The 21,950-nt window shown below is 38.2% G+C and overlaps 4 protein-coding genes across 4 annotated transcripts; 3 read left to right on the forward strand and 1 right to left on the reverse strand.

The window, feature by feature from the left end:
• Window positions 1-6,755: 6,755 nt before the first annotated feature.
• Window positions 6,756-7,595, forward strand: LOC308370042 (olfactory receptor 52B2-like; the record flags this gene model as incomplete). The annotated part of the gene is made up of 1 exon (XM_080844601.1): window positions 6,756-7,595. One exon carries the CDS (start codon window positions 6,756-6,758, stop codon window positions 7,593-7,595), a length of 840 nt encoding a protein of 279 aa, XP_080700727.1.
• A 3,445-nt stretch (window positions 7,596-11,040) lies between these two features.
• On the forward strand, window positions 11,041-12,021 carry LOC308370043 (olfactory receptor 52B2-like; the record flags this gene model as incomplete). Its single annotated transcript, XM_080844602.1, has 1 exon — window positions 11,041-12,021. One exon carries the CDS (start codon window positions 11,041-11,043, stop codon window positions 12,019-12,021), a length of 981 nt encoding a protein of 326 aa, XP_080700728.1.
• A 3,624-nt stretch (window positions 12,022-15,645) lies between these two features.
• Window positions 15,646-16,485, forward strand: LOC308370044 (olfactory receptor 52B2-like; the record flags this gene model as incomplete). The annotated part of the gene is made up of 1 exon (XM_080844603.1): window positions 15,646-16,485. One exon carries the CDS (start codon window positions 15,646-15,648, stop codon window positions 16,483-16,485), a length of 840 nt encoding a protein of 279 aa, XP_080700729.1.
• Window positions 16,486-20,789: 4,304 nt separating this feature from the next.
• On the reverse strand, window positions 20,790-21,725 carry LOC308370045 (olfactory receptor 52B2-like; the record flags this gene model as incomplete). The annotated part of the gene is made up of 1 exon (XM_080844604.1): window positions 20,790-21,725. The coding sequence occupies one exon, from the start codon at window positions 21,723-21,725 to the stop codon at window positions 20,790-20,792; it is 936 nt and encodes a 311-aa protein (XP_080700730.1).
• Between the last annotated feature and the right edge of the window lie 225 nt (window positions 21,726-21,950).

The following is a 21,950-nucleotide window of genomic DNA, read 5'->3' on the forward strand; positions in this document are numbered from 1 at the left end:
ATGTCTAGTATGGGGATTTAAATGATACATTTGAAGTTTGTATTATATCTGTTTTGAGCAAAATGTTTATAATCCCATTTAGTGATTCAGTATAGTCAGGAAATCAGATGGACATTTGTTAAAAATAGGAGGTCTTGCTTTACAGAAAAGGGAAAGGATATGTGCCCTCAGTATTAGTAAGTGGTCTTGACAGAGAAATTATGGACTTAAAATAACATGAATAATACAGTATGTACTTTTCCACGGGGTCACATCTTAAGGAGACATAAAATCCTATTTGAGCTGGATTCGTTTTTCCAGATGTTTGCTAGTGATTTTGAAGTGATCTTACTGCCAGAAGAGTACAGTGTATATTATGTGTAATTTCATCAATTTACCTTCCATGGATCATATCTAAACATCAATGCCACCCACACACAATATTTAAATATACTCATTTACATTTTGTCCTTTTGTGCATCATTCACAGAAAAATAATATGAACAGAAAAATATACTGGTAATTGGTTCATTGTACACAGTAAAACATGTTTAATTACAATTGATTTGTCTTTCTAGAGACATTGTTTTTCATTAGCTTGGTTAATTTAAAGGTATTTTCCCTGCCTTATAATTTTGATTGCACAAACCCACTTAAAAGAGACATTGTTGGACAGAGGGCAACTGTGAGATCAACTTAATGAGACTCATTTACAAAAAGGGTATTTCAACAAAATACAGATGACAATTTGTGTTGTTTACATATGAAAACGTATGTGATTTCACTAGTTTTAGCTGGTAGAGGACCACGTCTTGAAGGGCCTATTGAAGGCAAGTAATGACAAGTCGCTGGTTTGTGTTGCAAAGCATCCAAAAGACACTACAATCTTTCAATGGCTATGTCATAAAAATGACTGGGTCATTTTGGGAAGAGAATTGATTTTCATTACAGTTTTTCTTAATTGTTTAAACACAAAAACGTATGACACAATGATCACAACCTGTAACTCATGAGCCAACTTCCTAAACCAATTTTGCTGAACTATAAACCCAAATTTAAATTGTAAAACACACTTTTCTCAAAACAATACAGACAATTATCTGCTTTAGACCCATATTTCAATTGTAAAACACACTTTCTTCAAAACACTATTCACAATCCTCTCTATTTTGCACACTCGCATCAATGCCAAAAAGAACACACTGCCATTCAAATGGAAAAATTCCATTTCTAAGGCTGTTGTGCAATTTGGAATCAAAGCTTTAGCAATATAAGGGCCACAGGTGAGCTCCTGGTTTTGAGAACAATGGATTACAACATTGAAGTGAGAAAGTGATCAGAGAGGCAAAGGAGTGAGAGTATGTAACATAAACATAAGCCGCTTCTCCGTTGCATCCATTCTCCGGACATTCAGAAGAGAGAAAAGGTAAGAAACACTTCTATGACAGGAGAACACTATCAGGAGCATAGTATGTTTGAATTAAGTGTGGTTGGAGGGAGTGTGTCTTGACAGCTGAACAGGAGACTGCGATAGTCAATATGGTTCTGGAAAATAAGGCTATAACAATCAAACAAATACAAACTGTACTGACTGTACTGGCCTATTTTCTATTGTTAGTTCTGTTCAAATAATTTACCAATGCAGTTGTGTTTGCTGTGATGTATAGGCTACAGCAATTTTAGAAAAAATAAAGAAATATTTTTGTTGTTACTATATATTTGTGTGTTGTTTTTTATTTGAGTAAAAATATTATACAGTTATATTTTACAACAGGAGTAAGCGTACAGTAACACTGAACATGAAAAGGCATAATGCTCCTGATAAGACCTTCATACTGGTGTTTTCCCATTCATAGTAATGTTTTCCATTCAGCACATCAGAAATGTATACTTATATTGTGGTCTGTGTGTGTGTCATTTTAATGAAAAAATACCATTTTGAGGAGAAAAAACATTGTTTTGAAGGCAAAGTAGTATTTTGCAGGAGATGTGTAGGGTTTTGCATTTTGTGTGGAAGGTTTTGGGATTTGTGTTTAGAGTATTGAGAAAATGAGGCATGCTTTCAAAAAAATGTGTGTATGCAATTGAAAACAACTGTAATAACATATATTAAGTCAAAATGTTAAAATTAGAATATTATAATAATAAAATGTATAACATAACCAACACAGTTATTATTCATGTAAACAAATGTGAAACTAAGGGCCAGATAAGATTTACGTAAATTTGCGAGTGCAGCGTAATCAGCGCCTTCGTCACACCGCATACAGCGCACACAGTGTTTTCGCATTTTACTTAGTATTTATCAAACCAGAACCTTGCGTAATCAGCCTTACTCCGTCCACACTAACCCGGATAAATAAAGAAAGGCATAAATATTTCTCCATTTAGCCCTTCCATCAGAGCCGGTTCAGACCTCCATGGGGCCCTAGGCAAAATTCTGCCAAGGGGCCCTCCTAACTGAACCCCCAAAATTTTCAACCGTCGCACCTGACACCCAGTGCTTCCACTCATCCCCCTTTTAAATATATTGCATATCGCCACCTGTTGGTCCAACTCAGAATAAATACAGACCAAATCAGCAGAAAAGTGTGAACACTGAGAGAAAAAACACAAAGACCTAAAAATCTTTAAAAGGCAGCCTATTTACAATCAACAGTTAATTTACCAGCTCCCATGCTAACATGAAAACACACACATTGGTTGTAACTTTCAAATCTTCAATGGTCCAGTGAAAATATGCCAAGGTTCTCGGAAGAAGCAACTATTTGTTATAGAAAGACTACAAACTCTGAATCACTTGGAATTAAAACCATTTTATTTAGCAGATCCATATTGTCCGTTTTCTGTTGAAGTGGTTGCTAGGCAAACAAATTGAGTCGTGAGAAGACTTGAGCTTAACAAAACGACATGTTTTCGATTTACAATGACCGTGTCTTTATAAAATGAAAGGAGAGTAAAATGCCATAATAAACAACGTACTAACCTCGAAACATCAAACCAATACTTTAAGCAACAGTTTAATATTTCTCGGTATGATCTCACTCTATTAATAAGTGTTTATTATTTAGCACCATTGTCATAATATTTCACGAGTTGTATTCACCAAGAATAAATCGTATTTGCGTCTATATTTGCCTGTGGACTATCCAAGCAAACAAACTCCAATCTTAGTCAATATGTATCCATTACTTTCCAAAGTTTCCATTTTGTTAAGTGCAGTTGTAACTATACAAGGCTACAACTAAAATTAAAGAAGCTAGCAAGACGCACACAGAGACCGGGGATCCCCAAGGGCTCACCGCCCTGTTGATGTAGGTCTAACACGGACTGTCCCTCCCTCTCTCCCACCAGGAGGCTTTACCTGACTGCTGCTCCCGCAGTTCATTTTCAAGTTCCTCCCCCTTCCTTTTTTCATTCCCCGAGGGATAGCTCCGCTTCATCTTTCTACACACTAATGATGCGCATGGGTAGCTATCTGACGTCCGCGACGGACAGTTACGTTGTCACGTTTTTTTTTTTTTTTACCACGGGGCCTTTATTATAAATAATAAATTTGCGGGGCCCTACGCAACGTGCGTAGTGTGCGTGTTGGAAGAACCGGTACTGCCTTCCATCCACACTAAAAGGCGTATTCTGACACTGAAAACGATGCTTTTCAAAAACGTTGCCCTAGGCAGATACATTTGAAGAAACGGGTTCGCGTTGTAGTGTGTACAGGGGAAACAGAGGTTTTCTGGTACGCTAACGTTCGGTTGCCATGGCACTGGGGGTAGCTTGCGCTCGAGAAGCTATAACGTCAAAGGTGGAATGAATATGATTTACTTAGTTTAGTTAGAGTAATTAAGGTACAAGTACTTTTCCTGAATAGATATGCATTACTCCTACGCAGAAGGCCAGCACTGTACTCGCTGTGCAAAGACGGTTTAGACACTACATGGAGTGGCAATTCTGTGTAAGACCTGGTCGAACAGCTAGCTGGTGGGACAATAATATATATGCCTATATTAAATGATGAATCAAATATAAACATTTAAACAAATTACATTTCGGTTATATTTTCACCTAGTCTGGATACCAGACCGAACTTAGCCCCGCCCACAACATTTGAGGTCTGGAGGTTCGGTCTGGCACCGCTCTGTTCGGGAGAAATTATTGCCGACCAAAAACACTACAGCCAATCAAAGTGTCAGGGCGGGCTTTATACGATGATGGACAGATGATCAACCGTAACGTAACCAACGCTTGAATTAACAGTGGATTCGAAATCGTACCAAAATGGCAGCGTCTCGGGAGCCTGTTAGTGGGAAATATTTTATGTGAATTGAGCTATCTACATGACTTTTTTTATGTCTACATTGACTCGGTTAACTGTTTATGTTCTACACAAATGTTGCAGAGTATTGTAGGTCTTAACTGAAGCTCTAGGCCATTATTGTTGGGTCACTGCTACCGCTTAGACCAAAAATCCATTGAAACACATAGTAGCTAGCTAGCCTCGCTGCTATAAGTATAACGTGAGCATGCATATCTCACAGATATTGACATCACATTAATTTTGAAAGAGGACCAGAGAAATGCGATCAAGGCATTTGTCGATCGAAAAGATGTTTTTGCCGTCCTTCCTACGGGATACGGTAAAATTTTAATGTATCAGATGGTCATACTACGTTGCTCTGATTGGTTCGAGGTATCCAATTGAGTGAAGAGGCATTTTTTTTTCCTGGTTCGTTGAAACACGCCACTTAATCACAGCTCAATGTCTCAACAACTGTTGGTATGTTGACGAATAACCTATAGCATGGAACGTCTCTCGTCCAATCAGAAACAGCTAAATTACGCGATAGAACCCAATTGTTTCATAATTAAGTACATTTAATATCAGAACATTACTTTTGATACTTAAGTACAGTAATGATCAGATACTTTAATACGTTTACTTAAAGCCCCATTATGCAACAATTATACTTCAGGATAAGGGTTAGGATAAGCAGTTTAATCTTAAAATAACAGCTTAAACAGCGCTACAATGACTTTTAATATGGAGAATCGATACCAGGGTCCATAGGCATATAACTGCGTTCTGTAGTTTTGCCTGCCGCAGCCCGGCAGCCTGACTTGTTTACTTTCTGCCGAACTAGTAAGTAGCTTATTTTGCCGTCTTGCTTTGTCTTGTGTTGCACTTGCTTGATGTTTGACTGTGTAAGGACAGTCGTTGAGTAACTAGTTTGTCATAATGTCAAAGTCAGCACATTTTCAAGAGATTTTGTTAGTTTTAGCTGCTAGCATACTGTTAGCGAATAGCTATTGATCCGTCGTGCTGCTTTAAGTAGTATTCTAAAAGGAGACTTTTACTTTCACTTGAGTAATTTTCCAGTAACGTATCTGTACTTTTACTCAAGTATGGCTTTTGAGTACTTTAAACATCACTGGTCAACAGCAACAAGTACGAGCTGAGAAGACCTTGGTTAGTAAAGTTACGCATCCCTCATAAAAATTGAACAGTTTGATTGGCTGATAGTACAGCTGCCCTAATGAATCCTGGTGATTTATGGTTGGAATACAATTGTTCTCATTTAAAGCTGTGTATTTAAATCTTCACAAGTATAACATGTATGATGATTTAGATCTATAGTGTGGCTGGGATTGGGCCAATTAAACCAGTTCTCTATAGACTGGTTTTGTATAGTGTGGAGTACAAGGTCAAAACACTGATCAGCAAGAAAAGCAAAGAGATCAATGGTAAAACATGTTAAGTTATCCATAAATACTTGACTGAACCAGTATGTTCTTTTTATTATTATTGTTTTCTTATTAACCTTGATAGCATTCAGGTCATGTTCTGTGCCCTCTGGGTGGTATGGAAAGTCTAGGGCCAGCCCTGCCTCCTGCCACTGAATCCCTGGTGATTAAGCCATCATAGAACTTCTCATAGTCATTCTCAGAGCATCCCACCACATAGTGGAAGACAAAGTATATAAGTACAAGAGCCAACTACAGCAGACTGGAGAAGGTAAGGGTTAAGTCACTACCTACTATCTTATTCCAGGCCATTTTCAACTTACAAGTCAGGGAAGTCTCTATGAAGACAGATTCATTGTAATTAGACAGCCATTGCTGTTTAAAGCAAATTTACCAATTACTGGTAAGTTTTTCTCGTATTATTTCTTCTGTGACTGTTATTCTGTTGGGGAAAACATTCTCATTAGGTTTGATTTCTGCAGTGTACAAAATCTGACGATAAATGATGATACAATTCACTATGAATATTATTTTATTGGCTGAGCATTATCATTTTTATCTTCACCAAGATGGTTATGTTTTCAGTTAGTTATTTTGTCTGTCAGCAGGATTGCATAAAAAAACTACTGAGCTGATTATTATTGTAGCTGATTATTATTGTACTGTCTGCACATCTGAATGACAGGGTGGATCCACAAATTATTTTACACTTTCATTATCATTGCAAGATTGGGCATTTGGCCTTGGCAGAGGTCTGGGCTCTCCAAGTGCCTTTACAGTTTTATATGTCACTGTGCTTATAATAGCTTGCAAGGCATTTACAATGAACTCTTACATGAATGTCCTCAATGTCTCTTTTTTTTTTTTTACAGTTTTAACCGGAAGAAAAAAATATGGCAGACTTCTCAAATGCATCAAAAGAATTTATGTTGGAAACTCGTTTCTCAAATGTCTCTTCAGTTTTATTTTTGCAAAGTTTCTCTCTGCCTCCTCACAGTGTTATTCCTGCCTCTCTTTTTGCCAGTCTGAATTTCATGGTCATTCTCTTCTGCAACCTTGTGCTCCTCCTCACCATCCTCTTAAATAAAAGCCTGCATCAACCCATGTACTTGCTGCTGCTGAACTTACCCATCAATGACATAATAGGCTCTAGTGCTTTGTTTCCGCAGGTTATAAATGAACTACTGTTAGACTCTCGGAGTATACCATACGCTGCCTGTATTACCCAAGCGTTTCTTATTCATATCTATGGAACTGGCTCTGGGTTCATCTTGACTGCCATGGCTTATGACCGATATGTTGCTATATGTTGTCCATTACAATACAGAACAATAATGACTTATGCTCATGTTATGAGAATAATCACCTTAGTGTGGTTATGTAACTTCTTCGTAATAGGGGTTCTGTTTTACCTTCTGTTGCGTTTGCCCCGTTGCGGGTCCCAAATGGCCCATTCTTACTGTGACAATCCCTCTCTTCTTAGACTTGCCTGTACTGACACAACTATAAACAACATCTATGGGTTGGCGTTGGTAGCGGTAATTCAAGTGGCAACTCTTGGGATCATTTTCTGCACTTATATTCAGATCCTTGTCGCTTGCTTCCGTAGCAAAAGGGCAGACACCAAAAGTAAAGCTCTACAGACGTGTGCAACACATCTGATTGTGTTTTTGATTTTCGAATGCTTGGGTCTTTTTACAATCATTTCATACAGGATACCAAATCTTTCTTCTCAATCAAGACGATTCATTGGTGTTTCTACTATGATATTCCCTCCCACTGTAAATCCAATTATTTATGGCCTAAAGACTAAAGAAATTAAAGATAAAATCTTTTATTTTTTTCGTTCAAAAATTATCCCAAGTGGAGGTTGAGCTCAGATATGGCTTTATATAATTGCATGGATTTTACAATTTTAATGAATACATTTTAAAATATGAAGTAAATATGCCTTGTGCAGCCATAAGAAATCCTGCATTACCCTGCATTGTTTTTGTAAGTTAGTACAGAGATACTCATGGATGATGTTCTCAATTCAACTCCTATATACAAGCACAGATTTTTTTTCCTTTATTTTAATACCACAAAATGTATCCTTATTGGTGAAATGAATCTATGAAAAAATCATGCAGTTGTTTGTCCACTAGGTGGTAGAATGGTGTGACTTTGTCTGACCTGGTAAAATGATGCATTTTATGCTGTTTGAACAGCTGGTGGTAAAGAAACACTATAATTAACTTAACTGCCTTTACTCAGGCCTGCATGTTTCTCTGGTGTAAATGAGGCTGTAATTAGAGCTCAGTAACTACACCCCAGTACACTGCCTATGCAGTAGTCTTCAGTGTTAGTATTGTTGTTAAGGGTGCAGTACTTTGTTTCATAAAATGCATACAACAGCAATGATCTTCTGAAGTAATGCGATAGTTTACCATTGTTTCTGTGCGGTTTGTATTATTCCAGTGCCCCTATGTCTGTTGGTCAGCTTTCATTTCATTAAATTAAATTTTAAGCCCCTGAAAAACTGAACTTAAACCTATTTGAAACATCTATAACCAAATCAAGATACATACCATGCACACGACAATGTGTCCAATAACCCTATCCTCTGTTACTTTAGACAATCAAATCAACTTCTAACAGAGACGCTTATAAAAACACTTAAAGTCTGTTAGTTTAAGCCTTATTTCAAAAAAAGTCTAGGGCCAGCCCTGCCTCCTGCCACTGAGTTGGTGGTGATCAAAGCAATTATATAACTTCTCATAGCTTTAGTTATTTTTTTATTTATTTATGTTTATTTGAAAAGGTACAGTGTACATTGATAAACATTTCCCAGAAAATGTAAATGCACTGGAATTATCTAAGTTAGCTAGTTTTCATCCGTTGTCCCTTGGCAGGGCAAGACAGAGAGATATGGAAATAAAAGAAAGAAATAATATATATAATATTTATATAAATAATAATTATATATATATATAATTTAAAGAAATAATAGTAATAAAAAAAGATAAGCAACAGTTTGACAAAACCGTGCAGTTAAGAAAACAAATTGTAAAACCAGACAGACATACAAGGTAAACAAAAGTGTGACAAAACAGTGCAGTTAAGATAACAAATTGTAAAAACCAGTCAGACAAGGTGTTTGACATAAAAAGAAGTTACAGTGTAAGTAATGCAGTGGCCTGATTATGGTTGCAGGTTTGGTTATTTGTTATCCATTTCTTAAGTTTGTTTTTGAACACTCAAATACTGGCGCACTCCCTCACATCAGTAGGGAGGATATTCCAGTAATTAGAGGCGCGTACTGAGAAGACTGTCTGTCCAAACGTACTGTGTCTATACTGTTTAACACAGTCTCCCCTGGTGACTGCCCTAGTTGCCAAGCCATTGCCATCCTTCAGTTTTATAAACTCATTTAATGGTGGAGGTGCCAGCCCATGTAATATTTAAAAATTGAGACAGGCATCTACAAACTGTAAGAAATTGTCAAATTTGAATAAGTTATACTTTGTTGTTATATGGCAGTGGTGATAGCTGATAGCTGATAGGTTTCTGGTCTAGAGTTTTGAAGGTTTGCTTGTAAAGGGTCTCTATTGATTTAAGAGTTGTTGTACTTGCTTGTGACCAGCCTGTGTAACAGTACGAGATGTGAGAAAAGATCATGGCATGCATAAAAAGTGTGGCTGCCTTTGGCCTCTGATGCAGCACTGAACCAACTTATATGAAACAAGAGCAATCAGAGATTTCTGACCTCCAGCAAGGAGGTACACAAATCCGGATCCAGAATCCGGATCCAGATCCGGATCATCCTGAATCCTCTGGTGAAAATTTCAGAGAGATCCGCCCTGTAGTTTCTGAGAAATCTTGTCCACAGACAGACAAACGGACAAATAAATAAGTAAATAAGTAAATAAGTAAATAAGTAAATAAGTAAATAAATAAATAAATTAACGGACCCGATCGCATAACCTCCTTGCTGGAGGTAAAAAAAAGGCCTACAAATTATTCTATTGAAGGCCTCAGTGCCAGAACACCACTGAGGGATTCAGGAAAGGAATCATTTACACACTGTATGACTGAATTCAAATGATCTGTCGAAGACTGTGTTTTACCCATCATTTGACATCGAGACTCTTTATTATCTCTTTACAAATATCTCTATGTTGCAGTACGTAGTGAATTATACTGCTGGCATATACATGCACAGTAGCATCCACACTGCAAAAAATGCCCTCTAGATTTAAGACAAATAATTACATATTTAAGCAGGATTTTGCTTAAAACAAGCAAATTTGGCTGCCAGTGCGTTAAGCAAATTTGGCTTGTTAAGATTTCTTAAAATAAGTAATATTTGCTTGGAATAGGTAAAAATAACCTTACCAAGAAAGCACTAGGTAAGTACAATTTAGCTAGAAACAAGACCAACTAGATTTTTCATCTCAATATAAGAGTAATAACACTAGGTTAGAAAAGCATTTTTTGCAGTGCACTATGCATGACCTCTTCAGGCTTATTGTCAGACAGAGCATCATGTTATTTCTGTTCCCCCAAGAGAAAGGTCTTCAAGGTTTTCCTCAGAGCATCCCTCCACATAGTGGAAGACAAAGTATATAAGTGCAAGAGCCAACTGCAGCAGACTGGAGAAGGTAAGGGTTAGGTCACTACTTACTATCTATTCCAGGCCATATTAAACTTACAAGACAGGGAAAATACCTTAAAGCTACTAAAGCCAATAACAAACAATGTCTCTATGAAGACAGATGAATTGTTATAAAACAGCCTTTGCTGTTTAAAGTTAACCAATTACTGGTAAGTTTTTCTGTTTTTATTTCCTCTGTGACTGTTATTCTGTTGGGGAAAACACTTCCATTAGGTTTAATTTCTGCAGTGTAAAAATTCTGACGATAAATTATGTTATAGTTCACTCTGAGCATTATTTAATTGACTTAGCATTATAATTTTTTTTGTATCCATGCCAAGGAGGTTCTGTTTTCGGTTCAGTTTGTTTGTATGTCTGTCTGTCAGCAGGATTGCATGAAAACAACTAAGCTGATTCTTTTCATGGTAATTGGTGTAGGGCATTGGGCAAATTGTGGAGCGGATCTGAATCACAGGGTGGCTCCACACATTATTTTACACTTTCATTATCATTGCAAGATTGTGCATTTGGCCTTGGCGGAGGTCTGGGCTCTCCAAGTGCCTTTCCAGTTGTATATGTCACTGTGCTTATAATAGCCTGTAAGGCATTTACAATGAACTCTTACATGAATGTCCTCAATGTCTCTTTTTTTTTTTTTACAGTTTTAACCGGGAGAAACAATTATGGCGGACGTCTCAAATGCATCAAAAGATGTGATGTTAGAAACTCGTTTCTCAAATGTCTCTTCAGTTTTAATATTGCAAGGTTACTTTCTGCCTCCTTACAGTGTTATTCCTGCCGCTCTGTTTGCCAGTCTTAATTACATGGTCATTCTCTTCTGCAACCTTGTGCTCCTCCTCACCATCGTCTTAAACAAAAGCCTGCATCAACCCATGTACTTGCTGCTGCTGAGCTTACCCATTAATGACATTATAGGCTCTACTGCACTGTTTCCGCAGGTTATAAATGAACTACTGTTAGACTCTAGGAGTATACCATACGCTGCCTGTATTACCCAAGCGTTTTTTATCCATATCTATGCAACTGGCTCTGTGTTCATCTTGACTGCCATGGCTTATGACCGATATGTTGCTATATGTTGTCCATTACAATATGGAACAATAATGACTAATGCTCATGTTATGAGAATTATCACCTTGGTGTGGTTATGCAACTTTTTTGTAATGGGGGTTCTGTTTTTCCTTCTGTTGCGATTGCCCCGTTGCGGGTCCCAAATGGCCCATTCTTACTGTGACAATCCCTCTCTTCTTAGACTTGCCTGTACTGACACAACTATAAACAACCTTTATGGGTTGGCGTTGGTAGTGGTAACACAAGTGGCAACTCTTGGGATCATTTTCTGCACTTATATTCAGATCCTTGTCGCTTGCTTCCGAAGCAAAAGGGCAGACACCAAAAGTAAAGCTCTACAGACGTGTGCAACACATCTGATTGTGTTTCTGTTTCTCGAATGCTTGGGTCTTTTTACAATAATTTCATACAGGATACCAAATCTTTCCTCTGAAACAAGACGATTCATTGGTGTTTCTACTATGATATTCCCTCCCACTGTAAATCCAATTATTTATGGCCTAAAGACTAAAGAAATCAAAGATAAAACCTTTGCATTTTTTCGTTCAAAAATGATCCAAAGTGAAGGTTGAGCTCAGATGAAGCTCTGATAAAGCTATATATAATTGCATGCACTTTACAATTTTAATGAATGAATGTTAAAATATTAAATAAATATGCCTTGTGCAGCCATAAGAAATCCTGCATTACCCTGCATTATTTTTGTGAGTTAGTACAGAAGTACTCATGGATGATGTTCTCAATTAAACTCCTGTAGCGTAGATTTGTTCCTTTATTTTGATACCACAAAATAAATCTTTTTTGGTGTAATGAGTCGTTATCTGTTGATTGAACAGCTGCTGGTAAAGAAACACTGTAATTAACTCAACTGCATTTACTCAGGTGTGCAATTTCCTCAGGTGTAATTAGAGGTTGTAATTGGAGCTGTCATGAACGTTAGGACTCAGAGATGGAAGTCAACAGAGTTTATTTGGAAACAGCTCAGAAGCTGGAATGTTCAAAAAAATACAAAGCACAGAAGTTATTGTATAATAAACAAAACACTCAAAAGAATTATCTTTAACAAATCACAACGTATAGTGGTGGAGGGAGTGACAAGTGCAGGTAATCAGCGGAGTGGGAAAGTGACTGAGGCAGGTGTGTCGAATCAGGAGGGCGAAAGGCAGGAGCAGGGCTCAGCGCTGGCGTGACAGGAGCTCTGTAACTACAGCCCAGTACACTGCCTATGCAGAATTTTGCAATGTTAGTATTGTGGTTAAGGCTGCAGGACCAAGTCTCATTAGTAAGTAAGTAAGTACGTTTTATTTATAGAGCACATTTAAACACAGCATACACTGCCCAAAGTGCTGTACAATGTCAATAAAAGTCAAATAATACAATATAACCAAACAAAATTGACCGTAAGTCCTAATGTCAAGTACAAAGTGCAATAACATTCAATAACAGGGCACCCCACATAGACAACAACAGGAGGTGAACAGTTAGGGCGAAAGGAAGGCCAGGGAGTAAAAGTGCATTACATGCGTACAACAGCAATGATATTCTGAAGTCATGCGATAGTTTACCATTGTTTCTGTGCATTTTGTATTATTCCAGCACTCCTATGTCTGTTGGTCACCTTTCATTTCATTCAATTGCATTTTCAGGCCCTCAAAAACTGCACTCAACCCTATTTGAAACATCTGTAACCAAATCAAGATAAAATATAGCTGCAAGCAGCGATGGCGGTTTCCTCCTCCAGACATTGCGAACCAGGGAAAAATGTATTTTTGTGACAATTTGTCACTGTATAGAAAAATCCATGCTGCAGACTTACCAATGGGATATTACATTTCAAATGCATTACTTTGAAGATCCTCAAGGGCCATGGCTTCAAGCTAAGAGTGAGAAGGGGTGTGGTCATCCCTAAATTTCCTTAAATGATGTGTGTGTGTGTGCTTGCGCATGTCAAAGGAGCCTGTCCCTGTCCCTGTGTGTGTGTGTGTGTGTGTGTGTGTGTGAGAGAGAATCTGGAGCGCGCACGCACGCAAGACCAGAGGGGCAGGGGCAGAGAGGCAGACTTGAGAAACACCCTAGCAATTAGCCAAGCATGCGTATTTCAAATATTCACCAAAAATCTACTTTTCATCTTACAGTCAAATTTTTTTCAGATTTGTGTTCTAAACATTCTCAAGTGTCTTCACATGAACTTGTGATTCAATCAGAGTATCACTTTTTGACCTGTTGATGTGTAAAGCATTGTTTTAGCGTTAACAATCTATCCAATTTGCTTTATATCAATAATTTATGATATGATATGAAGTTGCCTTTGCACATGGCAACATGTTGTAGTTTCTTCCAGTGACATATCAAGTTTGGTGTTGATTTGTCAAAGATTTGCCAAGATATGACCTCACTTCCTGTTTGGCGACTTTTCTGCTGAATTTGAGTGGCTGTACCGGACAAACGGTTGTGAGGATCAAAATTCTAAAAAGTAACTTTTGTGAGGCTAGGTCTGAAGATCATATCTGGTGATTTTGAAGAAGATTTGCCAAAAATTGTAGGAGGAGTAGGCTTTCAAAGGTTTTTGATAAAACCGGAAATAGCGGAAAATCTATATAACCGGAAATTGACGCCAAGGGGTGGGTTTAATTCGTCTTGATCCAGGGAATCCAATGGTACCTCATTTTTTTAAATCGGTCATACGGTTCAAAAGTTGTGTGTGTTACAAAAGTCCAACTTTGACCTGTTGGTGGCGCTAGAGTGGTCTAATGAGAGCCATGAAAATTGGTGTGAATGAAGAAGGGACTGTCCTTAATGAGTGTGCCAAATTTCACAAAAAGTTACCATATGGTTCTAGGGGCTGCCATTGACTCCCATTGCAGCAACATAATAAGAAAGCCTACAATAACAATAGGTTACCTCCTACCGGAGGAAACCTAATAACATGTACATGACATTGTGTCCCATAACCCTGTCCTCTGTTACTTTAGACAACAAAATCAACTTCTAACAGAGATGATGATAAAAACAATAATAGTCTGTTAGCTTAAGAAGTGAAGGGAAGTTAGGTCCAATAACACTAGAAAAGAATTACACTCGGAAAATCACTGGAACGTTAGAACACGGATTATTAGAACACAAATTATCTGTTGGAAGATCGTCCTTAACCAATTATCTGACATTGAGACTCTTTATTATCTCTTTACAAATATGTTGCAGTGTGAAGTGAATTATACTGCTGGTAAATTAACGTGCTGTAGCATCCACTATGCATGACCTCATCAGACTTACTGTAAAAGAGCATCATCTTGAGACTGTTCTCTCAAGAGAAAGGTCTTCAAGGTTTTCACAGAGCATCCCACCACATAGTGGAAGACAAAGTATTTAAGTACAAGAGACAACTACAGCAGACTGAAGAAGGTTAGGGTTAAGTCACTACCTACTGTCTATTCCAGACCATATTCAACTTACAAGTCAGGGAAAATACCTTAAAGCAACTAAAGCCAATTACAAACAATTTCTCTATGAAGACAGATTAATTGTAATAACACAGCTTTTGCTGTTTAAAGTGAACCAATTACTGGTAAGTTTTTCTCTTAGTATTTTATTCCCGTTAAGGTTTTCAGCAGTCTAAAAAATCTGACAATGAATAATGCTTAAACGTTTATGTTACAAATCACTCTGAACATTATAATATTGATCATTATTTTTTTACCTCCACAAAGGAGGTTATGTTTCCGGTTACGTTTTTTTGTTTGTCTGTCTGTCAGCAGGATTACATAAATATTACTAGGCTAATTGTAATTGGCGTAGGGCATGGGCCAAGAAAGAAGCTGTTACATTTTGGAGCAGATCTGAATGACAGTGTGGATCCACAAATAATGTTACACTTTCATTGTCATTGCAATATTTGCCATTTGGCCTTGGCGGAGGTCTGGGCTCTCATAATGCCCGTCCAGTTTTATATGTCACTGTGCTTATAATAGCTTGTAAGGCATTTACAATGAACTCTTACATGAATGTCCTCAATGTCTCTCTTTTTTTTTTTACAGTTTTAACCGGAAGAAAAAAATATGGCAGACTTTGCAAATGCATCAGAAGAAATGATGTTAGAAACTCGTTTCTCAAATGTCTCTTCAGTTTTATTTTTGCAAAGTTTCTCTCTGCCTCCTCACAGTGTTATTCCTGCCTCTCTGTTTGCCAGTCTGAATTTCATGGTCATTCTCTTCTGCAACCTTGTGCTCCTCCTCACCATCCTCTTAAATAAAAGCCTGCATCAACCCATGTACTTGCTGCTGCTGAACTTACCCATCAATGACATTATAGGCTCTAGTGCTTTGTTTCCGCAGGTTATAAATGAACTACTGTTAGACTCTCGGAGGATATCATACGCTGCCTGTATTACCCAAGCATTTCTAATTCATACATATGGAACTGGCTCTGTGTTCATCTTGACTGCCATGGCTTATGACCGATATGTTGCTATATGTTGTCCATTACAATACAGAACAATAATGACTAATGCTCATGTTATGAGAATAATCAGCTTAGTGTGGTTATGTAACTTATTCGTAATAGGGGTTCTGTTTTTCCTTCTGTTGCGATTGCCCCGTTGCGGGTCCCAAATGGCCCATTCTTACTGTGACAATCCCTCTCTTCTTAGACTTGCCTGTACTGACACAACTGTAAACAACATTTATGGGCTGATGTTGTTAGTGTTTACACAAGTGGCAGCTCTTGGGATAATTTTCTGCACGTACATTCAGATCCTTGTCGCTTGCTTCCGAAGCAAAAGAGCAGACACTAAAAGTAAAGCTCTACAGACGTGTGCAACACATCTGATTGTGTTTCTGTTTCTCGAATGCTTGGGTCTTTTTACAATCATTTCATACAGGATACCAAATCTTTCTTCTCAAATAAGACGATTCATTGGTGTTTCTACTATGGTATTCCCTCCCACTGTAAATCCAATTATTTATGGCCTAAAGACTAAAGAAATCAAAGATAAAACCTTCAAACATTTTCATTCAAAAATGATTCTAAGTGGAGGTTGAGCTCAGATAAAGCTCTGATATTGCTGTATAAAATTGCATGAATTTTAAAGTTAATGAATGAATGTTAAAATATAAAATAAATATGCTTTGTGCAACCATAAGAAATCCTGTTTTACCCTGCATTCTTTTTGTAAGTTAGTATAGAAGTACTCATGGATGATGTTCTGATTTCAACTCCTATTTAGAAGCACAGTTTTATTTATTTATTTTGATTTTTGAGACTTAGATTGAAGAATCGATGAGAGCTTACATTTTTTGGAGTAATGGGGTAAATGTGGAGCCATGTTTTTTTCTAAACTACTCTAGCTCTGAATGTCTATGGAGTTAAAACAGAAACTTGGCACTGAAAAAAAACAAATTCACCATTGATTTAAAAAAATAAACTAAACTGAAAAATAGAATAGAATATTGGCATTGAAACACTTCATGACATTGAAATTAACTCAGGGAACATGCACACTCAAGTGCTAGCCTGCACTTGAGTGTGCATGTTCCCTGAGTGGTGAGTAGTGCATAGCGCCGCTAGCATAGAAAGGCAGTAGCCTGCTGTGAATGGACGTATGTTGATTGTGTTTATTATTGAGCCTCCACATTTACGGTAGGCCTAGGCCATCTACAAGTGGCTGCCTACCTGACGGTGTGCGTGTGTGTGTGGTATGTGTATGTGTACTTCCTAGTGAAGCCAGCGAAGACGGTATGGGGCCGGCACGCCACACCACGCCAGCCATAAGTAGGAGGAGAGTGGACTGCTTAAAGACTTGAATTGGGCTCTTTTACTCTCTGCACCTTTTCAACATATTTATTATATTTAATAAAGATATTTGTATTTTCTCTTATTCTGCATCTCTATGTTGGGGAGGGGTGCTTCACAGCCAAAAGATATTGATAAGGATAGATTAGAGAAATTATGCAGCTCTCTCATATTTACAATAATTACAAACAGTATATACAGACAATATGATACAATACAAACAAACAATACAATTCAGCTATGTACAGTGTAGGATGAAGTATGTAGGGTGTAAAGTGCATAATTAAAGCTAAATGGAAGATGGGACAAAGAACCTCCTATGTTGCTCAGTCCGTGAATGTAGCGTGTTGAGATGCTCGCTACGAAGGCTGCTGGACTGTCCTACCAGGACATGGTGGAGGGGGTGATTAACATTGCCCATGATTGCTAAGAGCTTGCCCAGCATCCGTCTCTCAACCACAGTCCCCAGTGAGTCCAGGTTCTTCCCCACCACTGTGCTCGCCTTTCTGACCAGTTTGTCCAGCCGCCCATGTTGCCTCCCCAGCAGACTGCAGCAAAAAAGAGCACGCTCGCCATGACAGATTGATAGAACATGCGCAGCTGTGGCTAGGACCTACGAACGTCCCTGTGTGGAATGGATAAGAATTAGAACCACAAAAACTGAAACTGTGACATTTGGCGTGATTTGAAGCACACTTTGTCAGCCATGCAGAACGGGGAAAATGCAGAGGGGGGCCATGAACCACCAGAAGATCAAGCTCGGCAAGGCAATATGATCGGTACGTCCCCCTATTTCATTGGCTCCCCATGGTTGCCGAGATTTAAAGGTGCAGATTCTGGGTCATCCTATGGGGAGTGGAAGCCTCAAGTTTAGTTTATCTTGTCCTCTTTGCCTTGTATGCGGAGGCTAGAAGGGAAGTGGTTATCCTTGCAGCTAAACAGAGGTCTACCTCAGCACTTATTTTTAAATATCTCAATGGACTTTATGGTGATTCTACACCCATAGCACTGTTGCGTGGTACGTTTTTTTGATTGCAGACAGTGTCCGGGGGAATTAGTGCGGCCCTTCTCCCTCCAGTGTCGAGAGCTCTTCCAGCGCTGAAAGACCTAGGCCCTGTCTTCTCCGAGGCAGGGCAGGTGCTAGGAGATCAATTTACCATGGGTAGAGAATTGAACCGCACGATTCGCAGGAAGGAGGTCAACACATTCGTCAGGAAACTCTTCACGTAGAAGGTGATCGGCAGAGCAACATCTGGCAACCCCCAACATGTGCAGCAGTACATGGAGGGGAACCAGGTCGTACAGCTGATCCTCAGAGTGATTGGAAAACAGAACTGAAGACCGAACTCCTATCGGAAATGCGTGTGCAGATGAAGGAGATGCAGAGAGCCCTGTTGGAAGAACTTCAATCAACCAGCAGCCATTTCCGAGACCCTGCTTTGCAAGCACAGCGTTATCCCCAAACCACCTCTGGTCGAACCAGGGATCCCCAGGTAACCCGCAGTAGGACACAACAAGAAGAACAACAGGGTTGGGACAGGCCCGGACGTCCTAGGTTTCAGTGGGATGAGCAGGGGCAACCCATTTGCATGCATTGTCAGCTAAGTGGGCACATTTCCCGGTTTTGCCCCGAGTTAAGAGGTGGATTTAAACTAGATCCTCCCGCCCCTAGGGGTCAGGTGTCCTGAGTTTCTTGTGCAGGCCCACAAAGTGCTCAGTTTAACCAGGTGGTGGGAACGTGCCCACAGGTGGAAGTTGATATGCGTGGAGTAAATGTCAAGTGTTTAATGGACACAGGTTCTCCGGTAACTCTTAATCCAGAGAGCCTTTACAGGAGTCTCCCCAACAATGGAACTGTGAAATACAGTGCCACTTGAAAGTATGTGAACCCCTTGAGCACTTGAGTTTTTTGTGTTTTACCATGATTTTTCATTTTTTTCATCACCACTTTTGCAGAGATGAAATGTCAGGTTTATGCTTATTATTTGCATGTACTTGTTTAGAGGGAATTGTTTGAGTAGCCAAAAAACTACATGAAACATGGAATTAGTGTATTCGCAAAAGTAAGTGAACCCCCAGCTGCATTGGTAAAGTCAAGCAGGTAACAGATTCTGTGAAATATATTTTGGGTGCTTAATTAGTCAATTAAGCAAACCAATCAACTGAAACATCCTTAGGAAAAGGCTAGGGCAACTTAAAATTAAAAGAGAGAGGAAACCAACCAAACTACTGTCGGGCCAAGGTGTACCCACACAGATCAACAATGCCGAGAGGAAACGAGATATCCGAGGTACTGACAGCCCATCAGTCTTGGGAAAGCTATAAGACCATCTCCAAAAGATTCCAGACACATGGTTTTTCAATTGCATCAATATGTATAAGTTGCATCAATTTGTATAAGTTGCATCAATTTGCATCAAGTTGTATCGTTTACTTTATCATTTATATTTTTGTGACAACTGAAGTTTATTAACTTACAAGTTTATTAAGGAAACTGAACTATTGAAAACTCCGACGACATCTAGATGGAAGTGACTTATAAGAGGACACTACAGCACTATTAAATAGAGTAGAAACTATGCTGCATAACAGCACAGACGGCTAAGGTCAATTCCAGGCTGGTACTCCCACCATGTCCCCCTACAGACACTCATTGTAAGCCTCATGCCAACACCCTAACACACAGTAAGAGGAGTCAACTGGAAGGGGTGGGCGGTGATTTGGAATTCAGTATAAGATTATTAAAAGTAATTAAACTGTATGCCATCCTCAGTGTAATTATATAATAATAATAATAATAATTTAAAAAAAAACATTTGTATCACATATTGAACATTTGTTCTAGTTTTTTTTATTAAAGGTTGATTCTAATGTATTTATTGTATTGTTTGACTATTTTTTAATTATTTATAAAATACCATGTCTAACTTCACTCACTCATCATCTCAGGTGTATAGATTGAGGTCAAAATAACTGCATACAACAATAATTGTTAATTAAGACTAATAATAAAAGCAGAAGAATACAAATGTATCTTGAAAATAAGAATAATGAAACTATTTAGAATGTGCAATGCTTATTTTGTACTGTAAGTCCATGAAATATAAGTAACAGCTGTCTCAAAATCATTTTAGACAGTTTGAGAAATATGCATCAATTTAGCGATTATGTGTTTTGTTGTTTATGGTATCTGTAAATGTCACTTACAAGCAAGTGATGCAAAAGACACTTTGAAATAAAAAAAAATGTTGCTGACCAGGTTTTCAAAAAATCAATCAGATTTGGGCTGGCAGTATAAACAATAATAATTTTTTTTTTTTACATTTTATTTAGAATCATTTTTTTTAAGAAAAAGAATCAATCAGCACTTTAGCAATACGGATAATGTAACATACGAATGAAAAATTACATCATACAATGTTTAATTGACAACATCAAGACAAATATCCTTACCTAAACAATAATAATCTCCTTAAAAATTAGCAGCAAAGGCTGAAGAGGCAGAAATCAAAATGTCTTCAAACTGAAAGACAGTATCTCATGCATGCCATATTCACATTGGAAATACATTTTTCTTGAAAAGCATGATAGCTCTTTTTCTTATTTCTTTTGTATTGATTCCATAAATAATTGGATTCAGTGTTGGAGGGAATATTAATGTGGAAACACCAATAAAGTTTGTAAGAAAGGGAGAAAGATTTTTGATCCTGTACGAAATAATAGTGAAAAGCCCTAAACACTCAAAAAGGAGAAAAACAACCAGATGTGTGGCACACGTTTGCATGGCTTTGCTTCTTGTGTCTGTGCTTTTGCTCCTGAAACAGGCAATCAGAATCTGCAGGTAGGTGAACAGAATTATACCCACAGTTATTGGCTGTGTGCAAACCACTGTCAGAAGACCATAGATGTTATTAATTGTTGTATCTGCACACATCAATCTCAACAGTGATGGGTGGTCACAGTAAGTGTGAGTTACGTTATTTCTACAGCGAGGTAACCTCAGAAGGAGGATGAAAAGAACTCCAATCAAAAGGAAATTAGTACCCCAGATTAGTGCAATGATTCTCATGATGTGTGCATTTGTCATTATTGTGGCATACCGCAATGGTATACATATAGCAATATATCTGTCATACGCCATGGCAGCTAAGATAAACCCTACCCCTGAAGCATAGATGTGAATAAAAAAAGCTTGAGTAACACAGGCAGGGAACTCTATGGCCTTCGAGTTCGATAAAAACTGTCTCAAGAGCTGAGAAAATAAGGCTGTGGAGCCAATGAGGTCATTGATTGGCATGTTTATCAGAAGAAAGTACATCGGCTGGTGAAGATGCTTGTTGCGAATTATGGTAATGAGCAGAAGAAGATTGCAGAAAACAACAACCATGTAGCCCAGCGTGGCCAAAAGAAAAGCCAGGAAAGCTCTTTCCTGGGGTACATCGAAGCCTTGGAGTGTCAAAACAGAGGATATATTTGAAACATTTTCCATCTTCAAAGAATGGGCACTGTTTCAGGTCTGTAAGAATCACAGAAACATCTCTATATTTCAAGACGAATTTCTAAATTTTACTGGTCACACTTCTTTCACCTAAAGACCATTTACAGCTGCTCAGATTTTAAACAAACTATTTGTGGAAACTCTGTTAACTACAATTCATGGTGATAGAATCGGCAGCGGACAAACTTTGGACAATGGATCAGCAAGGCGAATCAA

Source organism: Sprattus sprattus (genome assembly GCF_963457725.1).
Source record: "Sprattus sprattus genome assembly, chromosome: 9".
In the NCBI taxonomy this organism is placed as follows: Eukaryota; Metazoa; Chordata; class Actinopteri; order Clupeiformes; family Clupeidae; genus Sprattus; species Sprattus sprattus.